At 48.1% G+C, this 24,910-nt stretch overlaps 1 protein-coding gene across 1 annotated transcript in view; it reads right to left on the bottom strand.

Annotated features, from left to right (window-relative positions):
• LOC119972134 (centrosome and spindle pole-associated protein 1) overlaps positions 1 to 24,910 on the bottom strand; it is a 354,916-nt gene that overhangs the window by 217,464 nt on the left and 112,542 nt on the right. Inside the window, exon 10 of the mRNA XM_038808467.1 lies at positions 19,292 to 19,383. Within this exon, the coding sequence (XP_038664395.1) occupies positions 19,292 to 19,383 (92 nt within the window). The remainder of the gene's footprint in view (positions 1 to 19,291; positions 19,384 to 24,910) is intronic.

Raw genomic sequence — 24,910 nt, 5'->3', positions numbered from 1 at the left:
TTCTCTCTGTTCCCCACCCGTTCATATATCTGTCCAGATGCATCTTAAATGATGCTATTGTACCCGCCTCTACCACCTCCGCTAGCAAAGCATTCCAGGCACCCACCACCCTCTGCGTAAAAAACTTTCCACACGCATCTCCCTTAAACTTTCCCCCTCTCACCTTGAAATCGTGACCCCTTGTAATTGACACCCCCACTCTTGGGAAAAGCTTGTTGCTATCCACCCTGTCCATACCTCTCATAATTTTGTAGACCTCAATCAGGTCTCCCCTCAACCTCCGTCTTTCCAATGAAAACAATCCTAATCTACACAACCTTTCTTCATAGCCAGCACCCTCCATACCAGGCAACATCCTGGTGAACCTCCTCTGCACCCTCTCTAAAGCATCCACATCCTTCTGGTAATGTGGCGACCAGAACTGCACGCAGTATTCCAAGTGTGGCCCAACCAAAGTCCGATACAACTGTAACATGACCTGCCGAGTCTTGTACTCAATACCCCGTCCGATGAAGGCAAGAATGCTGTATGCCTTCTTAACCACTCTATCGACCTGCGTTGCCACCTTCAGGGTACAATGGACCTGAACTCCCCGATCTCTCTGTACATCAATTTTTCCCAGGACTCTTCCATTGATCATATAGTCTGCTCTTGAGTTAGAACTTCCAAAATGCATCACCTCGCATTTGCCTGGATTGAACTCCATCTGCCATTTCTCTGCCCAACTCTCCAATCTATCTATATTTTGCTGTATTCTCTGACAGTCCGCCTCGCTATCTGCAACTCCACCAATCTTAGTATCATCTGCAAACTTGCTCATCAGACCACTTATACCTTCGTCCAGATCATTTATGTATATCACAAACAACAGTGGTCCGAGCACGGATCCCTGTGGAACACCACTATTCACCTTTCTCCATTTTGAGACACTCCCTTCCACCACTACTCTCTGTCTCCTGTTGCCCAGCCAGTTCTTTATCCATCTAGCTAGTACACCCTGAACCCCATACGACTTCACTTTTTCCATCAACCTGCCATGGGAAACTTTATCAAATGCTTTACTGAAGTCCATGTATATGACATCTACAGCCCTTCCCTCATCAATTAACTTTGTCACTTCCTCAAAGAATTCTATTAGGTTTATAAGACATGACCTTCCCTGCACAAAACCATGCTGCCTATCACTGATAAGTATATTTTCTTCCAAATGTGAATAGATCCTATCCCTCAGTATCTTCTCCAACAGCTTGCCTACCACTGACGTCAAGCTCACAGGTCTATAATTCCCTGGATTATCCCTGCTACCCTTCTTAACAAAGGGGCATTAGCAAATCTCCAGTCCTCCGGGACCTCACCCGTGCTCAAGGATGCTGCAAAGATATCTGTTAAGGCCCCAGCTATTTCGTCCCTTGCTTCCCTCAGTAACCTGGGATAGCTCCCATCCGGTCCTGGGGACTTGTCCACCTCAATGCCTTTTAGAATACCCAAAACCTCCCCCTTCCTTATGCCGACATGACCTAGAGTATTTAAACATCCATCCCTAGCCTCAACATCCATCATGTCCCTCGCCTTGGTGAATACCGATGCAAAGTACTCATTAAGAAGCTCACTCATTTCCTCTGACTCCACGCATAAATTCCCTCTTTTGTCTTTGAGTGGCCAATCCTTTCTCTAGTTACCCTCTTGCTCCTTGTATACGAATAAAAGGCTTTGGGATTTTCCTTAACCCTGTTAGCCAAAGATATTTCATGACCCCTTTTAGCCCTCTTTATTGCGCGTTTGAGATTTGTCCTACTTTCCCGATATTCCTCCAAAGCTTCATCAGTTTTGAGTCGCCTCGATCTTATGTATGCCTCCTTTTTCATCTTAGCTAGTCTCACAATTCCACCCGTCAACCATGGTTCCCTAATTTTGCCATTTCTATCTCTCATTTTCACAGGAACATGTCTGTCCTGCACTCTAATCAACCTTTCCTTAAAAGACTCCCACATTTCAAATGTTGATTTACCCTTAAACAGCTGCTCCCAATCCACATTCCCGAGCTCCTGCCGAATTTTGTTATAGTTGGCCTTTCCCCAATTTAGCACTCTTCCTTTAGGACCACTCTCGCCTTTGTCCATGAGTATTCTAAAACTTATGGAATTGTGATCGCTATTCCCAAAGTAATCGCCGACTGAAATGTCAACCACCTGGCCGGGATCATTCCCCAATACCAGGTCCAGTATGGCCCCTTCCCGAGTTGGACTATTTACATACTGCTCTAAAAAACTCTCCTGGATGCTCCTTACAAATTCTGCTCCATCTACGCCTCCAACACTACACGAGTCCAGCTCACAGGTTCAATGTTGGGGAAGTTAAAATCTCCCATCACAACCACCCTATTGCTCCTACATTGTTCTATAATCTGTCTACATATTTGTACCTCTACTTCACACTTGTTTTGGGAGGCCTATAGTCAAGTCCCAACAATGTTACTGCACCCTTCCTATTTCTTAGCTCTATCCATATTGCCTCAGTGCTCGAATCCTCCATCGTGCCCTCCTTAATCACAGCTGTGATATCATCTCTGACCAGTAATGCAACTCCTCCACCCCTTTTACCTCTCTCTCTATCCCTCCTGAAGCATCTATATCCTGGGATATTTAGTTGCCAGTCTTGCCCATCCCTCAACCAAGTCTCAGTGATACCAATAACATCATATTCCCAGGTACTAATCCAAGCCTTAAGTTCATCTGCCTTACCTGCTACACTTCTCGCATTAAAACAAATGCAACTCAGGCCACCTGTCCCTTTGCGATCATCATCCCTTCCCTGTCTACTCTTCCCCTTAGTCACATTGAGTTTATTATCCAGTACCTTACTGGCTTTAGTTGCTGCCAGGTGTAGACCATCCGATTTGTAATGGTCCCACCGCCCCCAGAACCGGTTCCAATGTCCCAAAAATCTGAACCCCTCCCTCCTGCACCATCTCTCAAGCCACGTATTCATTCTGACTATTCTTAAATTTCTACTCTGACTGTTTCATGGCACTGGTAGCAATCCTGAGATTACTACCTTTGAGGTCCTACTTTTTAAACTTATCTCCTAACTCCCTAAATTCTGATTGTAGGACCTCATCCCGTTTTCTACCTATATCGTTGGTGCCTATATGCACCACGACAACTGGCTGTTCACCCTCCCCCTTCAGTATGTCCTGCAGCCGATCTGAGACATCCCTGACCCGTGCACCCGGGAGGCAACATACCATTCGGGAGTCAACTGCCAACTGTCACTTGACAACAGCCCCTCCACAAACCACCTTCAAATTACGCTGACTGCACTGCATGCATGCAAATCTCCCCGGAACAGCCAATCAGTAGCTCCGCTCTGCTGCCCTCTGCTGGATGCTTGCCTTCACTTGAACACCTAGGGTCTCTTGCACAGGTACACCTTCAAATTACGCTGACTGCACTGCACGTATGCAAATCTCCCCGGAACAGCCAATCAGTAGCTCCGCTCTGCTGCCCTCTGCTGGATGCTTGCCTTCACTTGAATACCTAGGGTCTCTTGCACAGGTACGCCTTCAAATTACGCTGACTGCACTGCACGTATGCAAATCTCCCCAGAACAATGTGGTGACTAGGGGCTTTTCACAGTAACTTCATACTTGTGACAATAAAAGATTATATTATTATTATTAAACCCAACATGGGAAAGAGCGAGGTGTTCCCGGTCAATGCACAGGTGAGGCAGAAGGGATTGGAGAGAGAAAGACGGAGCGGTAATATCACATCACCTGACACAAAGGCCAGCTGCCACCAGAAGCCCCATTACATATCAGTGTCAATTATTGGATACTTACCATAAATGAGACAACTAATTGGAATGTCTCTTAACCAATTACTTAACAGTCTCCCCTTACTTGGAGAAAAAAATCAAATTACAAGAAACTCAAAAACACACACGCAATTTCCCCCCTTTTTTGGGGGCAAAAAAAAAGTCACAGAAACTTGGGGCAGCACGGTAGCATTGTGGATAGCACAATTGCTTCACAGCTCCAGGGTCCCAGGTTAGATTCCAGCTTGGGTCACTGTCTGTGCGGAGTCTGCACATCCTACCCGTGTGTGCGTGGGTTTCCTCCGGGTGCTCCGGTTTCCTCCCACAGTCCAAAGATGTGCAGGTTAGGTGGATTGGCCATGATAAATTGCCCTTAGTGTCCAAAATTGCCCTTAGTGTTGGGTGGGGTTACTGGGTTATAGGGATAGGGTGGAGTTGTTGACCTTGGGTCGGGTGCTCTTTCCAGGAGCCGGTGCAGACTCGATGGGCTGAATGGCCTCCTTCTGCACTGTAAATTCTATGATAAACAGGCGCCGCTCATTAACAATATCCAAATGTTTCTGTGAGCTAGCCCCTCTTTTTGTAAAACAGTGACAATTATTTTTTTTTAAATAATTTTTATTCAAATTTTCTCCCAACAATAAAATAAACAAGGCTTCGAAAAAACAGAAAGAAAAGCCTCTCCCCCCCCCCCCCCCCCCCCCCAATACAAAGCAATAAATTAATAACAAAAAAGTAACAAACATATAGTTGCAAAAACAAACCCCCTTAACAGATCCATAATCCCCCCCCCCGGGTTGCTGCTGAGATTGACCACCCCCTAACACTCCGCCAGGAAATCAAGAAAAGGCTGCCACCGCCAGAAGAACCCTTGCACCGACCCCCTCAGGACAAACTTGCCCCTCTCCAATTTGATGAACCCGGCCATGTCGTTAATCCAGGATTCCGGGCTCGGGGGCTTCACGTCCCTCCACTGTAAAAGAATCCTGCGCCGGGCTACGAGAGACGCAAAGGCCAGAATACCGGACTCTCTCGCCTCCTGCACTCCCGGCTCCGATGCTACCCCAAAGATAGCGAGCCCCCAGCCCAGTACACCCTGTAACCGACCACCTTGGACAAGGTCCCCGCCACCCCCTTCCAGAGCCCCACCAACGCCGGACACGCCCAGAACATGTGGGTGTGATTCGCCGAGCCTCCCGAACACCTCCCACACCTGTCCTCACCCCCAAAGAACCAGCTCAGCCTGGCCCCAGTCATATGCACCCTATGCAGCACCTTCAGCTGAATTAAGCTGAGCCGTGCGCAAGAAGAGGACAAATTCACCCTCCCCAGGGCGTCCGCCCACATCCCCTCGTCGATCTCCTCCTCCCACTTCGCTTTCAGCTCCTCCACCGAGGCCTCCTCCCCCTCCTGCATCACCTGATAAATTGCCGAAGTCCTACCCTCACCGACCCACGTCCCCGAGAGCACCCTATTCTCCACCCCCCTTGGCGGCAATAGCGGAAAATCCGCCACCTGCCGCTTAACAAATGCCCTAATCTGCATATACCTGAAAGTATTCCCGGGGGGAGACCCCACTTCCCCTCCAACTCCTCCAAAGTCGCAAACTTCCCGTCGAGGAAAAGGTCCCCCATCCGTCTGATACCTGCCCTATGCCAACTCAAAAACCCACCATCTATTTTCTCCCTGGTGCAAACCGGTGGTTGCCCCATTTCGGTGTCCAAACTGAGGCCTTCACTTCCCCCCTATGCCGCCTCCAATGCCCCCAAATTTTGAGGGAAGCCACCACTACTGGACTCGTAGAATACCTTGCCGGGGGGAGTGGGAGCGGGGCCGTCACCAGTGCCTCCAAACTTGTGCCCACACAGGACGCCACCTCCAACCTCTTCCATGCGGCACCCTCCCCCTCCATCACCCACCTACGAATCATTGTCACATTCGCAACTCAGTAGTACCCGCACAGGTTGGGCAACGCCAACACCTACCTCCACACCTCGCTCCAGGAATACCCTCCTCACTCTCGGGGTCTTCCGCGCCCACACGAACCCCAGAATACTCTTATTAACCCTCCTAAAGAAAGCCTTCGGAATCAAGATGGGGAGACACTGGAAGAGAAACAAAAACCTCGGGAGCACCGTCATCTTAACTGACTGGACCCTGCCCGCCAAGGAGAGTAGCACTGCATCCCACCTCCTAAACTCCTCCTCCATCTGTTCCACCAGCCTCGAAATGTTTAGCCTATGTAGTGCCCCCCAGCTCCTAGCTATCTGAACGCCAAGATATCTAAAGCTCCTCTCCGCCCTCTTCAACGGGAGCTCCCCTATCTCCCTCTCCTGGTCCCCCAAGTGCAGCACAAACAGCTCACTCTTCCTCACGTTGAGCTTATAGCCCGAAAAGTCCCCAAACTCCGCAAGTATCCTCAACACCTCTGGCATTCCCCCACCGGATCCGCGATGTACAACAGTAAATCATCCGCGTACAGCGACAACCGGTGCTCCTCCCTCCCCCGCACAATCCCCCTCCAGTTCTTTCGAATCCCTCAGCGCCATGGCCAGGGGTTCAATCGCTAACGCGAAGAGCAGGGGAGACAAGGGGCACTTGTCTCATCCCTGCCTCATCCCCCGGGACAGCCGAAAGTCCTCCGACCTCCTCCCATTCGTCACCACGCTCGCTACAGTCTGACAATTGATAGTTATCGTCAACCCATTTAATTTTTGCTATTTCCCCTCTGTCCAACATCTGCTTCAAACTTGCGATGTCTATCCTTAACCTTTTTTCATTGACACTTTTTGTAGAGTGCACATTTTCCCACAAGGATTTATTGTCAATGTGACATTCAATAGGTATATTACCCAAATCCCCTAATCCCAAAATTTATATCAATATCTGAGATATGTAAAAGGCCACATCCACCGCCTCTACAGGCTTAACGTCTCAGCAGCCAAAGTGCTTTTGACCACTCTCCTTATTGTCTTTGTTTCCCACACAAGAGGGCAACATTTACCATTGTTCCCCAAAAGGAAAATTATACAACCTCCTGCGCTTGAAACCCCATCACATAAATTTGCATGGGACGCATCACTATAAACTATGAATTTCAAGTGCCTACGGTCACCTAAAACCGGGAACCTCAAAACACACCCCTGCATTTTTAGTTTGGCCAACGCTTTATTTGCTCTTATTTTGTCTTCCACTTTGGGATCATTCATTTTTGTACTCAGCTCTAAGACATCAAAACTCACGTCCGGTCTAATCTGTCTACCTAACCAATTCAGTTGCCCAACTAAACTTTGCAGTTGCTCTTTTTCCATCTTTGAAACCATTGCATCTTTTTGTGAAACCCGGCCACGGCTAATTGCTATTGGGCTGATGCTTTTCAAATAGGATTGCTGACGTAAAGTTGCCCCTAACTTAGTCTGTCCGATTTCCAGTCCAATATATTTAAATGCACTGGAAGCCTGACTTCCAACCCTGAATTCTTTCCTCAAACCAGAGATTACAACAGCTTCAAAATCACTAGCCCCACCCCACAAAAAATCATCAACATGCATCATAAAGATGCCAAAAAGATTTCCTCTACAAAACATTGCCGGAACTGCTTTCAACTGGCAACAGCCTAATTTTAACAAAACTGACCTTACCGAAAAAATACCAGACTCTAGACGCATCATTTAATCCATATACACATTTGTTCAACTTCCAGAGTACCCCTTCTGTGTTAGCTGCCTCTTTAGGAAGATGGAGAAAAATGTCTCTCTGGAGCTGATGCCCCTGCAAATAGGCAGCTTTTATATCTATAGATTTGCATTCCCATGCTTTTGTGGCTAATAGAGCCAAGAAGATCTTTAAAATAACCTTTCCGGACTTCCGGTGGTGGCAATGAGGAGCTAAGCCGCACATTCGGCAGCTCCCGCTGAAAATGGACTTTGGGGCTCTTTTCAGGGCCCCCAACGGAGCTGTGGCGGCACATCCCGACGTGGGAAGAGGTCAGGAGTCGACCCCAACGGTCCTATGGTCCGGACCAGGAGTGGGGTAAGGAGAAAACCGGAGAAAGCACCCCTGAAAAAGCGGGGGAAGGAAGACAAAATGGCGTCCGGCAGAGGCCTTGAGGAGCTGAGGCAGTGGGCTCAGGAGCAGCAGGCGACTCTGCTGCGCTGCTTCCAGGAACTTAAGTTGGAGCTGCTGAAGTCGCTGAAGGTAACCAACAGGGAGCTGATGGAGACCCAGACAGCCCAGGGGGCTGCGATCCGGGAGCTGCAGCAGCAGGCCTCCGAAAGGGAGGATGAGGTCGAGGCCGTGGCGGGGAAGGTGGAGATGCACGAGGCGCTCCATAAAAGATGGCATGAGCGGTTCGAGGAGCTGGACAACCGGTCGAGGAGGAAGAATTTGCGGATCCTGGGCCTCACGGAGGGGCTGGAGGGGTCGGACCTGGCGGCCTATGTGATGACTATGTTAAACTCGCTGATGGGGGCTGGGTCCTTCCAGGGGCCCCTGGAGTTAGAGGGGGCCCACAGAATTCTGGCCGAACGAGCCGCCGCGGGCGGTGTTGGTGCGGTTTCATCGGTTCGTGGATCGTGAGTGTGTGCTCCGGTGGGCCAAGAAGGAGCGGAGCAGCAAGTGGGAGAACACGGAGGTGCGGATGTTCCAGGACTGGAGTGCAGAGGTGGCGAGGCGGAGGGCCGGGTTTAACCGGATGAAGGCGGTGCTCCATAGACGGAGTGTGAAGTTCGGCATGTTGCAGCCGGCGCGTCTGTGGGTCACCTATAAGGATCGGCACCATTATTTTGAGCCCCGGAGGAGGCATGGGCCTTTGTGCAGGCCGAGAAATTGGACTCGAACTTAGGGTCTAAGATGGGGGATGCTGTATAATACTGTATTTGTATTTGCTTGGTTTAATGTAAGATGTGGGTTGGCCTTAGGGTGGGTGGGGTGATGTCGATTTGTCTTTTTTATATAGGTTTTTCTGCAGGGGTCGGGTGGACGGGTTCGGGCAGAGGGATAAACGGGGAGCTGGTGGGGGGAGACTGACAATGGGAGTTGCCCTGGAGGAGGCGGGGCCGGGCAGGGCGAAAGCGCGGGCTTTCTGCGGGATTCCCGCGCTGGGAGATGGTGGGGGCGGGGGTCAGGGCTGAGAAGCACGGGTCGTTGCTGGCTGTTTTCTTTTCCCGCGCAAGAGCGGGGGGGGGGACCCGTTGACGGGCGTGATGGAGGAGGGGTAGTCCCACGTGGGGAGGAGTCGGAGGTAGGGCGGGAGTCGCCGTGGTCAGCAGAAGTTAGCTGGCTCACGGGAGTGCTATGGAGGGAGAGGCGCGGCTAGGAGGGGTCCTAGCCTGGGGGGGGGTACCGGGTTGCTGCTGAAACGGTCAGGAAGGAGCTGGAGGACGCAGGGGGTGCTGGAGGGAGGGAGTTGTCGCCGTGGGAAACTGGCACAGCGGGGGACGCTGGCCGGGGAGTGGGCAAGGGATGGGGTATGGCTAATCGGCAGGGGAGGGTGGCAGGGAGCCCTCTGATCCGGCTGATAACCTGGAATGTGAGGGGGCTGAATGGGCCGGTCAAACGGGCCCGGGTATTTGCGCACCAGAAGGGAATGAAGGCGGATGTGGCCATGCTCCAGGACACACACCTGAGAGTGGTGGACCAGGTTCGGCTGAGGAAGGGATGGGTGGGCCAAGTATTTCACTCGGGGCTGGATGCGAAGAGTAGGGGGGTGGCGATCCTGGTGGGGAAGAAGGTGTCGTTTGAGGCATTAAATGTGGTGGCTGACAGTGGCGGGAGATATGTGATGGTAAGTGGTAAGCTGCAGGGGGAGCGGGTGGATGTTTACACCCCAAATTGGGACGATGCGGGGTTTATGCGGCGTATGTTGGGCTGCATTCCGGACCTGGAGGTGGGGGGCCTGATCATGGGGGGGGGCACTTCAACATGGTACTGGATCCCACATTGGATCGATCCAAGTCCCGGACGGGTAGGAGGCCGGCGGCGGCTAAGGTGCTGAGGGGATTTATGGACCAGATTGGGGGGGTGGATCCCTGGAGGTTTGGGAGGCCAAGGGCCAGGGAAAACTCGTTTTTCTCCCACGTACATAAGGCCTACTCGAGGATTGATTTTTTTTGTCCTGAGTAGGGGGTTGGTTTCGAGGGTGGAGGATGTGGAATACTCCGCCATTGCCATTTCAGATCATGCCCCGCACTGGGTGGACCTCGGGCTGGGGGAAGAGAGGGACCAACGTCCGCTCTGGCGCTTTGAGGTGGGGCTGCTGGCAGATGAGGAGGTGGTCGAGAGGGTTCGGGGGTGTATCGAGAGGTACCTTGAGGCCAATGACAACGGGGAGGTCCGAGTGGGGACGGTCTGGGAGGCATTGAAGGCGGTGATGAGGGGGGAATTGATCGCCATCCGAACCCATAGGGAGAGGGGGGAGAGACTGATAGGGGAGATGGTGCGGGTGGATAGTAGATATGCGGAGGCTCCAGAGGAGGGATTGCTGAGGGAGAGGCGTAGCCTTCAGGCTAGATTCGACCTATCGACTACCAGAAAGGCGGAAGCTCAGTGGAGGAAAGCACAGGGGGCGGTGTATGAATACGGGGAGAAGGCGAGCAGGGTGCTGGCACACCAGCTCCGAAAGCGGGACGCGGCCAGGGAGATTGGGGGAGTGACGGATAAGGCTGGGAAGGTGGTGCGGAGGGGAGTAGATGTTAATGGGGTCTTCAGAGACTTCTATGAGGAACTGTACCGGTCGGAGCCCCCGGTGGATGGGGGTGGAATGGGGCGCTTCTTGGACAAGCTGCGATTCCCGAGGGTGGAGGAGGAGCAGGTGGAGGGACTGGGGGCGCCGATCGAGCTGGAGGAGGTGGTCAAAGGGATAGGGAGCATGCAGTCGGGGAAGGTGCCGGGGCCGGACGGGTTTCCGGCGGAATTTTATAAAAGGTATTTGGATCTGTTGGGCCCCCTGTTGGTCCGGACCTTTAACGAGGCAAGGGAGGGGGGGGCTTTGCCCCCAACTATGTCACGGACGCTGATTTCCTTCATCCTGAAGCGGGACAAGGACTCTCTGCAGTGCTTGTCATATAGGCCGATTTTGTTGCTGAATGCCGACGCTAAGCTGTTGGCAAAGATCCTGGCCACTAGAATAGAGGATTGCGTGCCCGGGGTCATTCATGAGGACCAGACGGGGTTTGTGAAGGGAAGGCGGTTGAATACGAACGTGCGAAGGCTCCTCAATGTCATTATGATGCCGGCCATGGAAGGGGAGGCGGAGATAGTGGTGGCATTGGATGCGGAGAAGGCCTTTGATAGGGTTGAGTGGGAGTATTTGTGGGAGGTGTTGGAGAGGTTTGGGTTTGGGGAGGGGTTTATCCGGTGGGTGAGGCTGCTCTACGAGGCCCCGATGGCGAGTGTAGCCACAAATAGGAGGTGGTCGGAGTACTTTCGGCTGTACCGGGGGACGAAACAGGGGTGCCCCCTGTCCCCCTTGCTCTTCGCGTTGGCGATTGAGCCCCTGGCCATGGCATTGAGGGAGTCAGGGAACTGGAGGGGCATGGTGCGGGGTGGGGAGGAGCATCGAGTGTCGCTGTATGCGGACGACCTGTTTCTGTATGTGGCGGACCCGGTGGGGGGGATGCCGGAGGTGATGAGGATTCTTAGTGAATTCGGGGGTTTCTCGGGGTACAAGTTGAACCTGGGCAAGAGGGAGTTGTTTGTGGTGCATCCGGGGGATCAAGAGGAGGGGATTGGTAGGCTCCCACTGAAGCAGGCAGGGAAGAGCTTCAGGTACCTTGGGGTCCAGGTGGCTGGGAGCTGGGGGGGCCCTGCACAAGCTCAACCTCACAAGGTTGGTGGAGCAGATGGAGGAGGAGTTTAAGAGGTGGGGTATGTTACCGCTGTCACCGGCGGGGAGGGTGCAGTCCGTTAAGATGACGGTGCTCCCGAGGATTTTGTTCCTGTTCCAGTGCCTCCCCATCCTTATCCCGAAGGCCTTTTTTAGGAGGGTCAACAGGAGTATCACGGGATTTGTGTGGGCGCATGGGACTCCGAGGGTGAGAAGAGTGTTCCTGGAACGAGGCAGGGATATGGGGGGGGGCTGGCGTTGCCCAACCTCTGTGGGTACTATTGGGCTGCCAACGCAGCGATGGTGCGTAAGTGGGTAATGGACGAGGAAGGGGCAGCATGGAAGAGGATGGAGGCGGCGTCATGTGTGGGCATGAGCCTGGAGGCGCTGGTAACGGCGCCGTTGCCGCTCCCTCCAACGAGGTATACCACGAGCCCAGTGGTGGCGGCTACCCTCAAAATTTAGGGGCAATGGAGACGGCATAGGGGAGAAGTGGGGGGCTCAATGGAGGCCCCGATACGGGGGAACCATCGGTTTGTCCCAGGGATTCCTGGGCTGGCACATGGCAGGGGTTAGGAGGTTGAGGGACCTGTTTGCGGAGGGGAGGTTCGCGAGCTTGGGGGAGTTAGAGGGGAAGTTTGGGCTCCCCCCGGGGAACATGTTTAGGTACATGCAGGTGAGGGTGTTTGCCAGGCAGCAGGTGGAGGGGTTCCCCTTGCTGCCCCCATGAGGGGTGCGGGATCGGTTGCTCTCGGGGGTGTGGGTTGGAGGAAGGAGGATTTCGGACATATACCGGGTGATGCAGGAGGTTGACGAGGCCTCGGTGGAGGAACTGAAGGGTAAATGGGAAGAGGAGCTGGGTGAGGAGATTGAGGGGGGGGAAGAGGGCGGATGCCCTGGAGAGAGTGAATTCCTCCTCTTCCTGTGCGAAGCTTAGCCTCATACAGTTCAAGGTGCTGCATAGGGCCCACATGACTGGGACGAGGATGAGTAGGTTTTTCGCGGGCGAGGGCAGGTGTGCTAGGTGCTCGGGGAACCCAGCGAACCACGCCCATATGTTTTGGACGTGCCCAGCGCTGGAGGAGTTTTGGAAGGGGGTAGCAAGGACGGTGTAACCTTTCCTGCCGTAGTGAATCTACCCTTAAATCCTGATTTTCTAAGTTTTCTTCAAATCCCTCGCAACAAGCCTGGCCTTTGCCTTATAAGTTCCATCCGGAAGAACCTTTACCGTAGCATAGTGCTTGTTGTCCCCTATCCGGTACTTCCGTGCATACCCCAAATTCACTCCAAATATGCAGTTCTTGCAGTTTGGCATCTTTGATAACTTTTTCATCTAACTTATTGGAAGCCACCAATACCTAACGTGAATGTGGGCTTCTACTCCTATTCATATTTGTATTCTTTCTCATGTTCTGAGACCTTGATAAACTACGTCCCCTCTCCCGCCTGGTATCTCGTTCTGTACTGCTACTGCTTGATCTTTCCCTTCTGCTGTGGGATGTGCTTTCAATAGTTCTCGACCTTTTCCTGCGGACCTGTTCACTATCCGATGTACTATCTGAACTGGCACTGCGTTTCTGTGCCCTCCATTTTTGAACTTTGTGTTCCCAATCCATTGTCTTGACTCGTTCCCCTGAATGCTGCACATTCAACCAATGTTTATACTTTCCAGTGGCTTTCCCTCCTCTACTAATAACAGTTGCATCCTGCCATTGACTAGACTCTTCAGGCAAGTATGTCACTTTTGTACCAACTTTTGGCAGTTGTCCTTTCAGAAAAATGGCCTGCTCTAATTCATCAGAAGTGTTGTATTCCTCTACAGAAACCCTGTCTGTATCAGTTAACTGGTCTTCAAATCTCTGTAACACGTGCGTACCAGATGACCCTGGTTCCTCGTCATGTCTGTCTGCTCTGTCTAAATTTGAAAATTTGTAATCTGTACCCATTATCCTTGATGAATGTACCATAACAGTTTGATTGCCATGTTGCAAAACAATTGTTTTGCCATCTATGCCTATGGCCGTCCCTGTGCCTTTCCATTCATTAAAACTGTCTCTCTTATAGTATACTATGTCTCCTTGCTGAAAAACGGTATTTGATCGCCGTTCATTGTGCCTCAAAGCTCTGCGAATTCTTTCAGAGACTTCTGCTTCCAAAAAAGCTTTTCTACTGCTATGTAATGCATTTGAATGCTCAGCAAAGGAAGAGCTAATTGTAGTCCCTTCCCAAGCTGGAGGCTGGTTATCCAAAATGGACGGAATTTTAGGATTTCTACCAAACACTAATTGATAAGGACTATAGCCCCAACCATCTGCAATTAATTATTTGCATGTACCCCCCATGCTCAAGCTGAATTTAGCTTGCAGTTTGGTCTATCTGCCAAAATTTTCCGGAGCATGTCATCTATTACCACATGGTTTCTTTCACACACACCATTACTAAATGGCCTTTCTGCAGCCGTATTCAGAACTGTGATATTCACGTTTTCACACATATCCCTAAACTCAACATTAGCAAATTCTACCCCATTGTCCGTAAGGAATTGTGCCAGTGGGCCCATTCCTGTCCCTATCCATTTTTCCACAATTTGATCCAGAATTACTCTCTTTTCTTTACTTCGTACAATCGTTGACTGGCTAATTCTGGTTGCTAAATCTACAAAATGCAAAATAAATATACTATTGGCGTCATCCCAGATCTTAAGGTCCATGGCCACAACATAGTTAAAATCCCTGGCCAAAGGTAGGGTTACTACCTTCACAGCAATCACTAACCTGTTCAATGAGCTTAGTATAGTCTTCATCCCTTACCCATGCATCCTTTAATACATTTTCAGCCTCCGAGGAGATGGATGCGCAAATTGCCTATGCAGTTTTAATGTAACAAGCTTTTTATCAGCGAAAGTCCCATTTTCAACTGCCATTAACACATCCTTAATAACTGTACTTGAAATATTATTTGTCAGTAATGGAATACAATAGTGTCCCGAATGTGTAAATTGTTAGTCCACCATCTTTCTAAAAACGGTTGCCTTATCCTGTTCCATATCCAGTTTCATGTGTGCTTTCTTCATCAACGGCCTGCTCAGAAGCAAAGGTATCTCACTTGATACGATACCCATACTATGAAATGATTCACTCCGGCAATATTGCAAGGGATCACCACTCTTTTCAGCGACTTCAGAGTATTATCATCCCCAAACCTAAAACTTGTGGAACTTTCAAATTCCTTAACCTTGTTTTCTCTTTCCCAAGGCAGTCACCTTAGTCCACATAACTACTGCACTTCTCCATTGGTCGCACAATCCCGTTTCAGAAAATAAGGGGGGGGGGGGGGGGGTAGTCATTTCCAGCCATCTTTATCCTAGGTTCAGCCATATATCTTTGGGTTTTTTTCTTCTCACTCACTCCTTGGTTTGGTCTGGAAAAGTTGTATCTTTCAACCCTTCACATTTGCACAGCAACCGTCCTCTGCTACCATTTGTTAGACGTTTAGCTGCTGTTGTATAAAGAGTCAAACGTTCTGCTCCTTTTCCACAAACACCTTTAATTTACTTCAACAGACTCTGCACAAAACTCTACCCTTACACAAAGGCCACCTGAAGCCCATTTACATAACAGTGTCAATTATTGGATACTTAACATAAATGAGACAACTAATTGGAATATCTCTTAACCCATTACTTAACAGTTTGAACAAGTCTCAAGTCATTTGGTAGATTCCTTGCTAGACATCAAACACTGAACACAGCAGTAATAAGCTCCAGGTTCTGCGCGATGTCCTCTCCCACATTGAAGCCAGTTTTCAAGCTCCTTGGCAATGGCAGAAGGCTGTCTGGCAGGCTCATCAATGCACTGAACAGTATCCACGTTCATCAGCATTCTCCTGTATGCAACCCCATTGAAGTCCTCATCTGAGCCCATATAGCAGAACTTGTGTGCAACCTATTCGAGGAGCTGGGATTATTTGTTACCCTTTCCCGTGACCTGGTTACAGCCCACCAACTCACTATATGTTGATCCCAATATTCGGTTGATAAGCTGCAGGCTGTGTCAGTATCTGAGCAGAAGGCTGCAAGTCTCAGATTAAGTGACAATGCTTCCTCATCACTCGTGTAGGGTTGCTCTGTCCTCCCTTTGGGTGTGCTGTGACTCGCCAGTTGGCAGTTCTTGGATATTAGAAAGCATAACATCAGATCGGACGGCTGAAGTGAAGTGCAAAGTAAAAGATCAGATCACATAATCTGCACATTATGCCAAACTAGCCAGATGAGGGTGAGGTGTAAGTTGACAGGGGCCATAGAGCAGTAACCATCATAAATGGTCTCCAGAACTAAGCTCAGTGAGTGAATGTGTGCATCACCGACACCAGTACTTTGCTGTTTTTTTTCTGTTTCAAGGAAGAGGGCAGTATGTCAGTTATTGTGTAGTACTGTATCTGGATGAAATGGCTGCCATAATCGAATAGCTTGATAGCAAGAGGTGGGTGTGAGGCTGCATCACTGGAAATTGTATGAAATGTTTGAGTGTTGAGGACTAGTGCTTGCTCAATGACAAGGCTGTGGCGAATTAAGCAGTGCAAGGGGGTGGTGATGTGTTGGGTATGAGATATAATGTCCAAATGATCTTGACCTTGCATCTGAGGTCATTAAACCTCTTGCCCCACTGATGTGTTTGGGATCAGACTTTGGGAAATGACCTACATGGCCACCTGCTCCCGTTCCTTTGGGTACTCCAGGCTCATCATGGAAACATGGCCTTGTTCCTCCTGTGCACCTCCAGAACAAGGGCCTCCAGTGTCACATCTGTGAATCGTGGGGACTTCTCTATACCCTGGTGGTGCATCTCGCCTGATTACAGTTGCATCAATATTATTCAAAAATAACCTCCTGTGAATAAGTGCACTGTCCATTAAAGGGGACAGAGTGTTTTTAAGGTTTGGAGGCAAGCTTGAACGTATACTAGCCTCTCAAGCTATTAAGGCCCTGTTGTACATGCAGCCAGGCAGCAGCAAGGGTCACATTGGGCTGCAAGCAGAAATCATTTAAACGAAGAGCCAGAATGAAGTCTGCATGTTGCATGCCGCAACCGCAACTGGCATGGGTAGACCGCAAATCATGATCCCTCACATCCAAAAATGTGTACAGGCTAATTTCTGCTTCTTGGAGTAAAATAGGAGATAATGTCAAAATTTTATAAAACACCAGTTTGGCATCCGCTGGAGTAGCGTGTTCAATCCTGGAAACTGCTTTTAGATCGATGCTGAGGCCTTGGAGAAAGTGTATAGGCGACATACTATAAACGCTACCAGGCGATAAGAGACTTAATTTATATTAGCGATAGCTCAGAAGGTTAAGACATTTTTTTATAGGTGTTCAAAATCATGAAAAGCTTGGATAGAGGAAATGCATTTTGATCATCAGATGCTACTATCGATCCAGATAGATAAATATGAATATGAATTGTAATGGAAAACTAAAACAGAAAGCAAGACCATGGACTGAATTATATTTATACACTCTAATCCAATTAACTACTCTCCTTAAATCTGGTTTAGTATTTTTGTGTAGTTTCCACCGCACATTAAACTTAGGGTAGAGAAACAAATGCCATAATATTTAACACAAGATTAATGATTTGACAATCATTTTTAAAACACACCAAATTAAAATTTATATTAAATTGTGGGGAGTTAACTTCCAATCTATTTTTCCACAGGAGGAAGTGAATCATGTCTTGGAAGAATACTCAACTAATATAAATTACAACATTTGGCGAAGCTCTCCAGTCAGGAGGGCACGGTAACGGAGCTGGAGCACGAGGTGGAGGAGCTGAACGCCCGTCAGAGAAGGATGCAGGAGCAGCTTGAAGAGCTGGGGAACAGAGCCAGGAGGCAGAATTTAAGAATCGTTGGCCTCCCCGAGGGCTGCGAGGGGTCGGATGTGGGCGCATACGTGACGGGTATGCTTGAGGCGCTGATGGGACCGGAGGCCTTCCCTCGACCCCTGGAGTTGGATGGGGCACATAGAGCCCCCGCAAGGAAGCCCAGGATGGGCGACCGACCGAGGGCCTTGGTGGTCCGCTTTCACCGGCTTGCTGACAGGGAACATGTGCTGCGATGGGCCAAGGCGGAGGGGAGCAGCAGATGGGAGAACTGCGAGGTGCGCATTTACCAGGACTTGGGACCGGAGCTGGCCAAGAGGCGTGCAGGATTCATCAAGGTAAAGGCAGCCCTCTACAAAAAGGAGGTGAGGTTTGGAATGCTATATCCTGCAAAGCTTTGGGTTACGTTTGAGGAACTCCACTACTACTTTGAGACACCAGAACAGGTTTGGACCTTTATTAAAGACAAGAAGCTGGACTTGAACTAATGGGCACTGAGTTCTTTCAGTGCTGTACTGTGGCGGCGGCCTGTTAACTTAAAGTTGCTCTGACTAGGACTTTTACTAAGAAAAAGAAGCTGGACTGGAACTAAAGGACTCGGGGCTTTCAGACATTTTGTGTGGCGGCGGTTTGTTAAATTATCCTGTACTGTAATGTTTTATCTAAGATTGTTTTCAGCCTGGACAGAGAGTGGGGGTTGGAGGGCGCACTGTTTAGGGTCCTTTGGGGGGATCGCAATGGGGGGGGGGGGGGGGGGGGGGCCTGTGCTTGGTACCTTCTGGTGCGAGATCGGGGCCTCTGATGGGGGGATGGGCTAGGGGCTAGTCACGGGACTTGAAAGGGCTCGGTGGGATACAATTAGGTTAATGGGTCCCTGGTGGGTGGGGGGAGGGCCTGAGCGCTGGGACGGGAGACAGGTAGGCGCCAAGGGCAGGGGTCAGTGTGACTAGCGTAGGTCAGGGGGCACCAGGGAGATCGGAGGGGGGGCGGGGCGAGCTAGGGCCAAGCGCAGGGCTGACCTGGCAGGCCAGGCCTGGGGGAGTAGGGGAGACCAGGCCCGGGGGGGGGGGGGGGGGGGGGGGTGGGGGGGGGAAGAAGAGGGTTAGGGCACGTTAGCTTAGTGTAGTGGAACACGTGTGGCTATGGGTAAACAGAGCTGGCAGAGAAAGTGCCGTATGGAAGGATTTTTGGTTTCAACATTTATTAACATGTTTATTCTTTCCCACTGTTCGTTTTCACTATGTTAAGGCTCTTTGCACAGGGCCATTTTTCGCTTTGTAACTGTTACAAATTTGTGTTAAATAAAAAACTTCAAAAAAAAAAAAATAAATAAATAAATAAATAAATTACAACATTTCTTTTAAGCATCATAGCCAGACACCACTAACACTCATTCTCCAATAACACAGATAATTTGTTCCTAATGTGGCCCATTTGAGCAGATGTCATGGGCTTGGCAACATGAAGGGTGGTGAGAGGGTGAAGGGGCAGGAAAAGAGAAAAGTACTGGAAAGCGGTCAATACCGAAAAGAACCACCCTGACAAGAGTCAGTATCTTTGGAAAGTAAAAGAAAAAGAAATTTAGAAAAGGGAGGACAACAAAAAACTTCAGACTCAATTCTTGTATTTTTATACAGGGCAGTCAAAGCATTGATTAAGACCTTGAATGCTCATGCAAAATTCAGATTATGGTCCATGAGAATCTGTCTCTCAATCTGGTTACAAGTAAAATACTAGTTCTTAACTTTTAATAAAAGTTTTGACTTACCCACCAACAATCCAGTTCCAAACATAACCTCTTTCACTGAAGCAGACTTGGAGCGTAGTCTCGGAGAGTCATGTACTTCGTTTATCAAATATCTATGGGCAGAATCAAGTATATGACAATCAATACCTCATTACTATGTAGCACATCATGATCAAAGATAATAATGACTTTCTAACAAGTCCGTACATAAATGTACCATGTTAACATACACCTTCTGGGGTTAACCACAGAAATACGATTTAAATTTTAACTTCTAAGATCAAAAACCCGAACCTCATTGCATACAATAATTTCATACAAACTTCAGGCATTTATTATTCATAGTTATGATTCATAGAAAATAAAATTTATCCTTCTCGAATTTCCCTCTTCCTTTGAAAGTATGATACATAAGGGAAAGTAGGTGATCTGGTTTGCAATGACAGTGCAGGCTGTGAATCAACACTAAGGCAATGAGACTACCCAAGATATCCATTATCTGTTGGAAATGTCTCAGCCCTGAGATTCTCGAGTTCTTGAGCTGGAAGATGAGTCATGAAGAAGGGATTTAAATTTCTGGATAGTTTCCTTCAGGGTCAAAAAGAGCAGCAAAAAGTATAGTTTAAAGATTTTTAAAAAGGATAAAAGTAGAGTTCAGGTCATAAACAGCAATGCAGTTGAAGGGAATACTAAAATAGCTCAAGTAATTAAAGTAGGAGGGACAAATAAGAAACATGCTCAATTAAATGGTGTGAGAAAGACAATATCATGCCCAAATAAAAGTTGCATGCACCAATGCATAACGTACAAGAAATACATTTAGTGAATCAGAGGCCTATGCACACCTTGGAGGAACTGACATGCTAGCCAACACAAACACATGGCTGCAAGCCATTCATAATTGAAGTTAAATATTCCAAAGTATAAGGTCTTTAAAAAGGAAAGGAAAACTGGAAGAGATTCTTGTTGAACAAAGTGCCTATTACATTAACATTACGAAGAGATCATAAAGAGAGGGAAAGCAATCACCAAAAACTCAAAGTGGTTGGAACTGGAATAACAGAGAACCTGAAACATACAATCGTCCAAGGGTTCTTCACAGCAGCGATAAAGTAGCAGAAAGTATTAATTCTGAAATTAGCCAGGGTTTTAGCAAAAACAAAGTTGGTTCAATGAAAGACCCAAATTTTTGTACAGATTGGGATGGGAAGAGCAGAATCTCAAATCAGAAAGGTAGTGTATTTTATGAGTGTCTCAAGCTAGTTTTCTGGAGCAATATGCTCTGGAACCAACAAGAGTGATGTTTTATACTTTGCTAAGGAAAAAAGAGGTCACATATCACTTGGAAATTAGAAATCTAATTGGGATGGAACACGAGATCCGAGAGTACAAATACACAAACCACTAAATGTTGCAACACAGATCAATAAGGTGTCTACAAAAACAAACCAAGCACCAAGTTTTATTTCTAAAATGAAAAGTAGAAGCTATGCTATACTTGCTTTAAATCTTTGGGAGACTCCCTTTGGGAGTGCCATGTGCAGGTTTGGTTCCCTTGTTATAAAAAGGATATATAGATATTGGAGAAACTACAAAACAGATGACACGAGAACTGCAAGGTTATTTCTATCAGGGATGAATGAAAATACGTTTTTTTTTCTTCTTGGAAGGGAAGGCTAAGGGGTAACTTAGTAGAGTTCTTTTAAAATTATGAAAACAGAATGAACACAAAGGAACTGAAATTGGGCTTGGGAGCACCCGAGGCCCCTTAATGTCCAAAGTGGCATCTGTGGCACACATGCACACCTAACGCAAAGCATGCTGGATACAATGTTGGCAATGGGGCTGCACATACACACACTTAAAGTCTGTCAGAAGTTTGTAGAGCATGCAGTTGATGTCATTCTAGCCCCAAGTACCTGGACGTAGTGCCAAAATGGTTCAATGATCTCACATGGGCATCACAGCAATACAGCAACTTGTCCTCTAGCAATTACTAGGATTCTTGAGACACCATCCCAGGGGACGTCCCATAGTGCACAAATCTTCTGTCCTCTCGGAGGATGACAGGATTCATCCACCCTCCCCACCTGTGCCACTCCGCCACTGCCCTTGCTGTTGCACGTCAGCCAGCCAGATTGCTCTGCCCATTGCGGAGGCGGTGAAGCGCAAAGCCGAGCCTTCTCGGGCCAGACTGCACAACATTATCTTTGAAAGCTATCTGTAGTCTTCCTCACTGAAAGTCATCAACCGTCTGCCAGAAATGCTACAAGCATTGGAGTAGTATTGTGTAGGAGCACTAAACCAGGCAAAGACGGCAAGCAATAAATAGAATGCACAAGGATTATTCATTGATATTTGTACACAATATTGGATGGTTTGATTGACAAAGTTGTTTGGAATGTACATTTTTGATTTATTTTATTTTAGCATTGTGATTAAGAGGATGTTGTGATGGTCAGTAATAGAGGAAAAGCGAAGGTACACAACTGTTGAATGGTAAGTTGGGGTTGCATTCACTGAACTGCAATCAGTTGGCCTGATCATGAAAAGGGAATGTATTGTTTGTCACATCCCTCCCTCCTTCACTGCAGGTAGCTCCCCGTGGCAAAGATGTGTCCTCGTGATGACAAGGTGTTTTGTAGCATGCAGCAGACCACGGCAAATTGTGACAAGCACTCAAGAGTACTATAGGGTTCTTCCAAGACCTCTCAAAAGGGAAAGCATTATTCCAGCACCCCAGTGGTCTGCCCAATGACATCCTATGTGACAGCATGGGTCTTGTGATATACATGCTGTTAGTCAAAGCCAAGAGACAGTTGGTCAGCAGATCCCCTGCGCCCATCAATCGCCCTCTAGTTCATTGCAGCGGCTTAAATATTGATAGTACAGAGGACTGGCACAAATGAAGACATTATGACTGCTAGCAGGGCTTTGATCTGCAAGTCAAATATGATCACACACGCATACTGAGGCAATTTTCTGGCTGCAGCACCTCTCCGAAATTGCCTACTGCAACAGCAAAGCTACATGTGCAAGTTCAATGACCAGTCTGCATCATATGAAAGCCTGCTATCCTGGCAAAACTGCATACTTGCTCCACTTGCTTCTCTCTGGAAAGAAGGGTGTAAATAATTATTTGCATACAGAGTCAGTGCCTCCATATAGAACAGTGAACTTCAAGATGTTGTTGTCACCTTCCAGGAAGAAGTCCAAAGCTCACAGCCAGTTGTCTTTACAGCCATTTGCAATGCAATCCATGCCCTGCTGAGGGTGCAAGCCTGCCACAGCAGGCAAACAGATTTAAGTGAGTATCTCCTGAATGAAACAAAGACATCACATACACTGCTCCTCGCATAGGCTGTGGTAAACAGATTGCTGCCTGAATACCCTAGGTGGATATGGGTTCCTGAGAGACCCTTCGCCCTCTCCTCCTCCCTCTTCAAACAGCTTGTCTTCCTACTTGTCGAATCTGCTGCTTCTGCCCATTGTGCTGAGGTAGGGGGATAGAAACTTCAGCATCCACAACTGGGAGCCTGTGATCTGAGCAGACCCCTTGAAATGAGAACCAATGCCATCATTGTGCCACACCACTCTCTGACAACTTCATCAACTTTATGCAATAGTACAAACCTCCAAGTACTTCTCCCAACTGCCACAGCCAGTAGAAAGCAGTCAGCCACTAACATGAAAGTGGTAATGACCACTCCAAATAGGGCTGGTGGGGAATACTGCCGAATGCATGGTCAGCAATGCCATTAGCTGAAGCTTTGAGGTTGAAAATGGCATTGTATTGGTAAAATCAGCAATTCTTGCTGACTGAAATTACAATTTGACTACTCTGCATACTTTTTGCACATACTTCCAGCCTCCATGCAAAAGACCTATCTGAATTGATGTCTGGCATTACCAAAAGCTCTGAACACACGTGACTCAGACACCATTTTAGATATTTAATGTAGCGCTAAGAATACAGGTGCTGCCCAGTGGAATATTGTAACCAGAGAGTTTGAAAATGAAAATCGTTTATTGTCACAAGTAGGCTTCAATGAAGTTACTGTGAAAAGCCCCTAGTCGCAACATTCCGGCACCTACAGGAATTGAACCCACGCTGCTGGCCTTGTTCTGTCTTACAAGCCAACTGTTTAGCCCACTGTGCTAAACCAGCCCCTATGGTAATAGTGCATTATGAATAAGATCACATCAGGGAAAAAATGGTAAAAAGTTTAAATTAAAGTTGTTTTATTTGTACACACAAAGCACCCATAGGACAGGCAAATTATCGACATAAAGATGGGTTGTTTGATATCGTACAAAGACGTAGTTCAATGGTGACCAAGGCTGGAAACTAAATTTCCGAGGGTGCTTGAAATTTTGAAAAGAAATACAAAATGGAAAAGGACAGGGACAGCCCTGACAATATAAGATGCAACTGAAGACAGTGCTGAGGAAGGATCTTAGCTCAAATAGGCAAGTAGTAGAATCATTATGGGTGGAGATAAAATAAATAACCAGAGGCAGGGACAGCAACACTGCTGGGAGTTGCCCAAAGGTTCCCCAAACAGCAGCAGTTGTGTCCAGCAGAGTAGAAATCAGAAAATTAAAGATACAAGTGACAACAGTAACTGCATTAATAGATGACTTCAATTTTCATGTAGACTGGAAAAAATTACAGCAATATTGTTGTGATGTGTTTATGGAATATATCAAGACAAATTTCTAAATCAGCATGACAAGAACTAACTGGGAATCAGGCTATTCAAATCTAGGTTTGTGCAATGAATAACGGTTAATTAATAACTTTTTAGCAAAGGCGCCTTGAGGGAAGAGTGATCTTATGATAGAATTTTACAATGAGTTTGCAAAGTGATTTAGTTAAGTAAGAAACCCGGGTTTTAAATCTGAGCAAAGCAAACTCATAGGAATAAGGGATGAGTTGTCAACGGTAGATTCGGATACTACATTAAAAGATGTAATCATAGAATCCCTGCAGTGCAGGAGGCCATTTGGCCCATTAAGTCTACACCGACCCTCTGGAAGAGCACCCAACCTAGGCCCACTCACCTGCCCTTTTCCCTGTACCCCCACCTAACCTTTGGACACTAAGGGACCATTTAGAACAACCACTCCACCTAACCTGCACATCTTTGGACTGCAATGGCAGATAAGCAACAGTAAATATTTAAGAACAAATTACGTGAGTAAGCCACTCTACCCCTCGAGCCTACTCTGCCATTCAATAATATCGCGGCTGATCTAATTTTAACCTCAACTTCACATTCCTGTCTCCCCCTTTAACCTTTCTCCCCCTTACTAATCAAGAATCGATTTCTGCCTTAAAGATATTTAAGACTCTGCCTCAACCGCCTTTTGACTCACAACCCTCTGGAAAAAAAGGTTTTCCTTCTCTGTCTAAAATGGGTGACCCCTTATTTTTAAACAATGGTCCATAGTTCCAATTTCCCCCACATCCTTTCCACATCTGTTCAAGGAGAAAGCAGAGAACCCTCAGACCATCCTGGTGGGGGATGGAGGTGCAGAGGGATTGGATGTCCATAGTGAAGAGATGCCGGTTTGGGCCAGGAAACTGGAAATCATTGATATGACGCAAGGCATCATAGGAATGAATGTAGGTGGGAA

This window comes from Scyliorhinus canicula, chromosome 10 (genome assembly GCF_902713615.1).
Source record: "Scyliorhinus canicula chromosome 10, sScyCan1.1, whole genome shotgun sequence".
NCBI lineage: Eukaryota > Metazoa > Chordata > Chondrichthyes > Carcharhiniformes > Scyliorhinidae > Scyliorhinus > Scyliorhinus canicula.
Note: the sequence above shows the minus strand (reverse complement) of the source record. Positions and strands in the feature narration are given on the sequence as shown.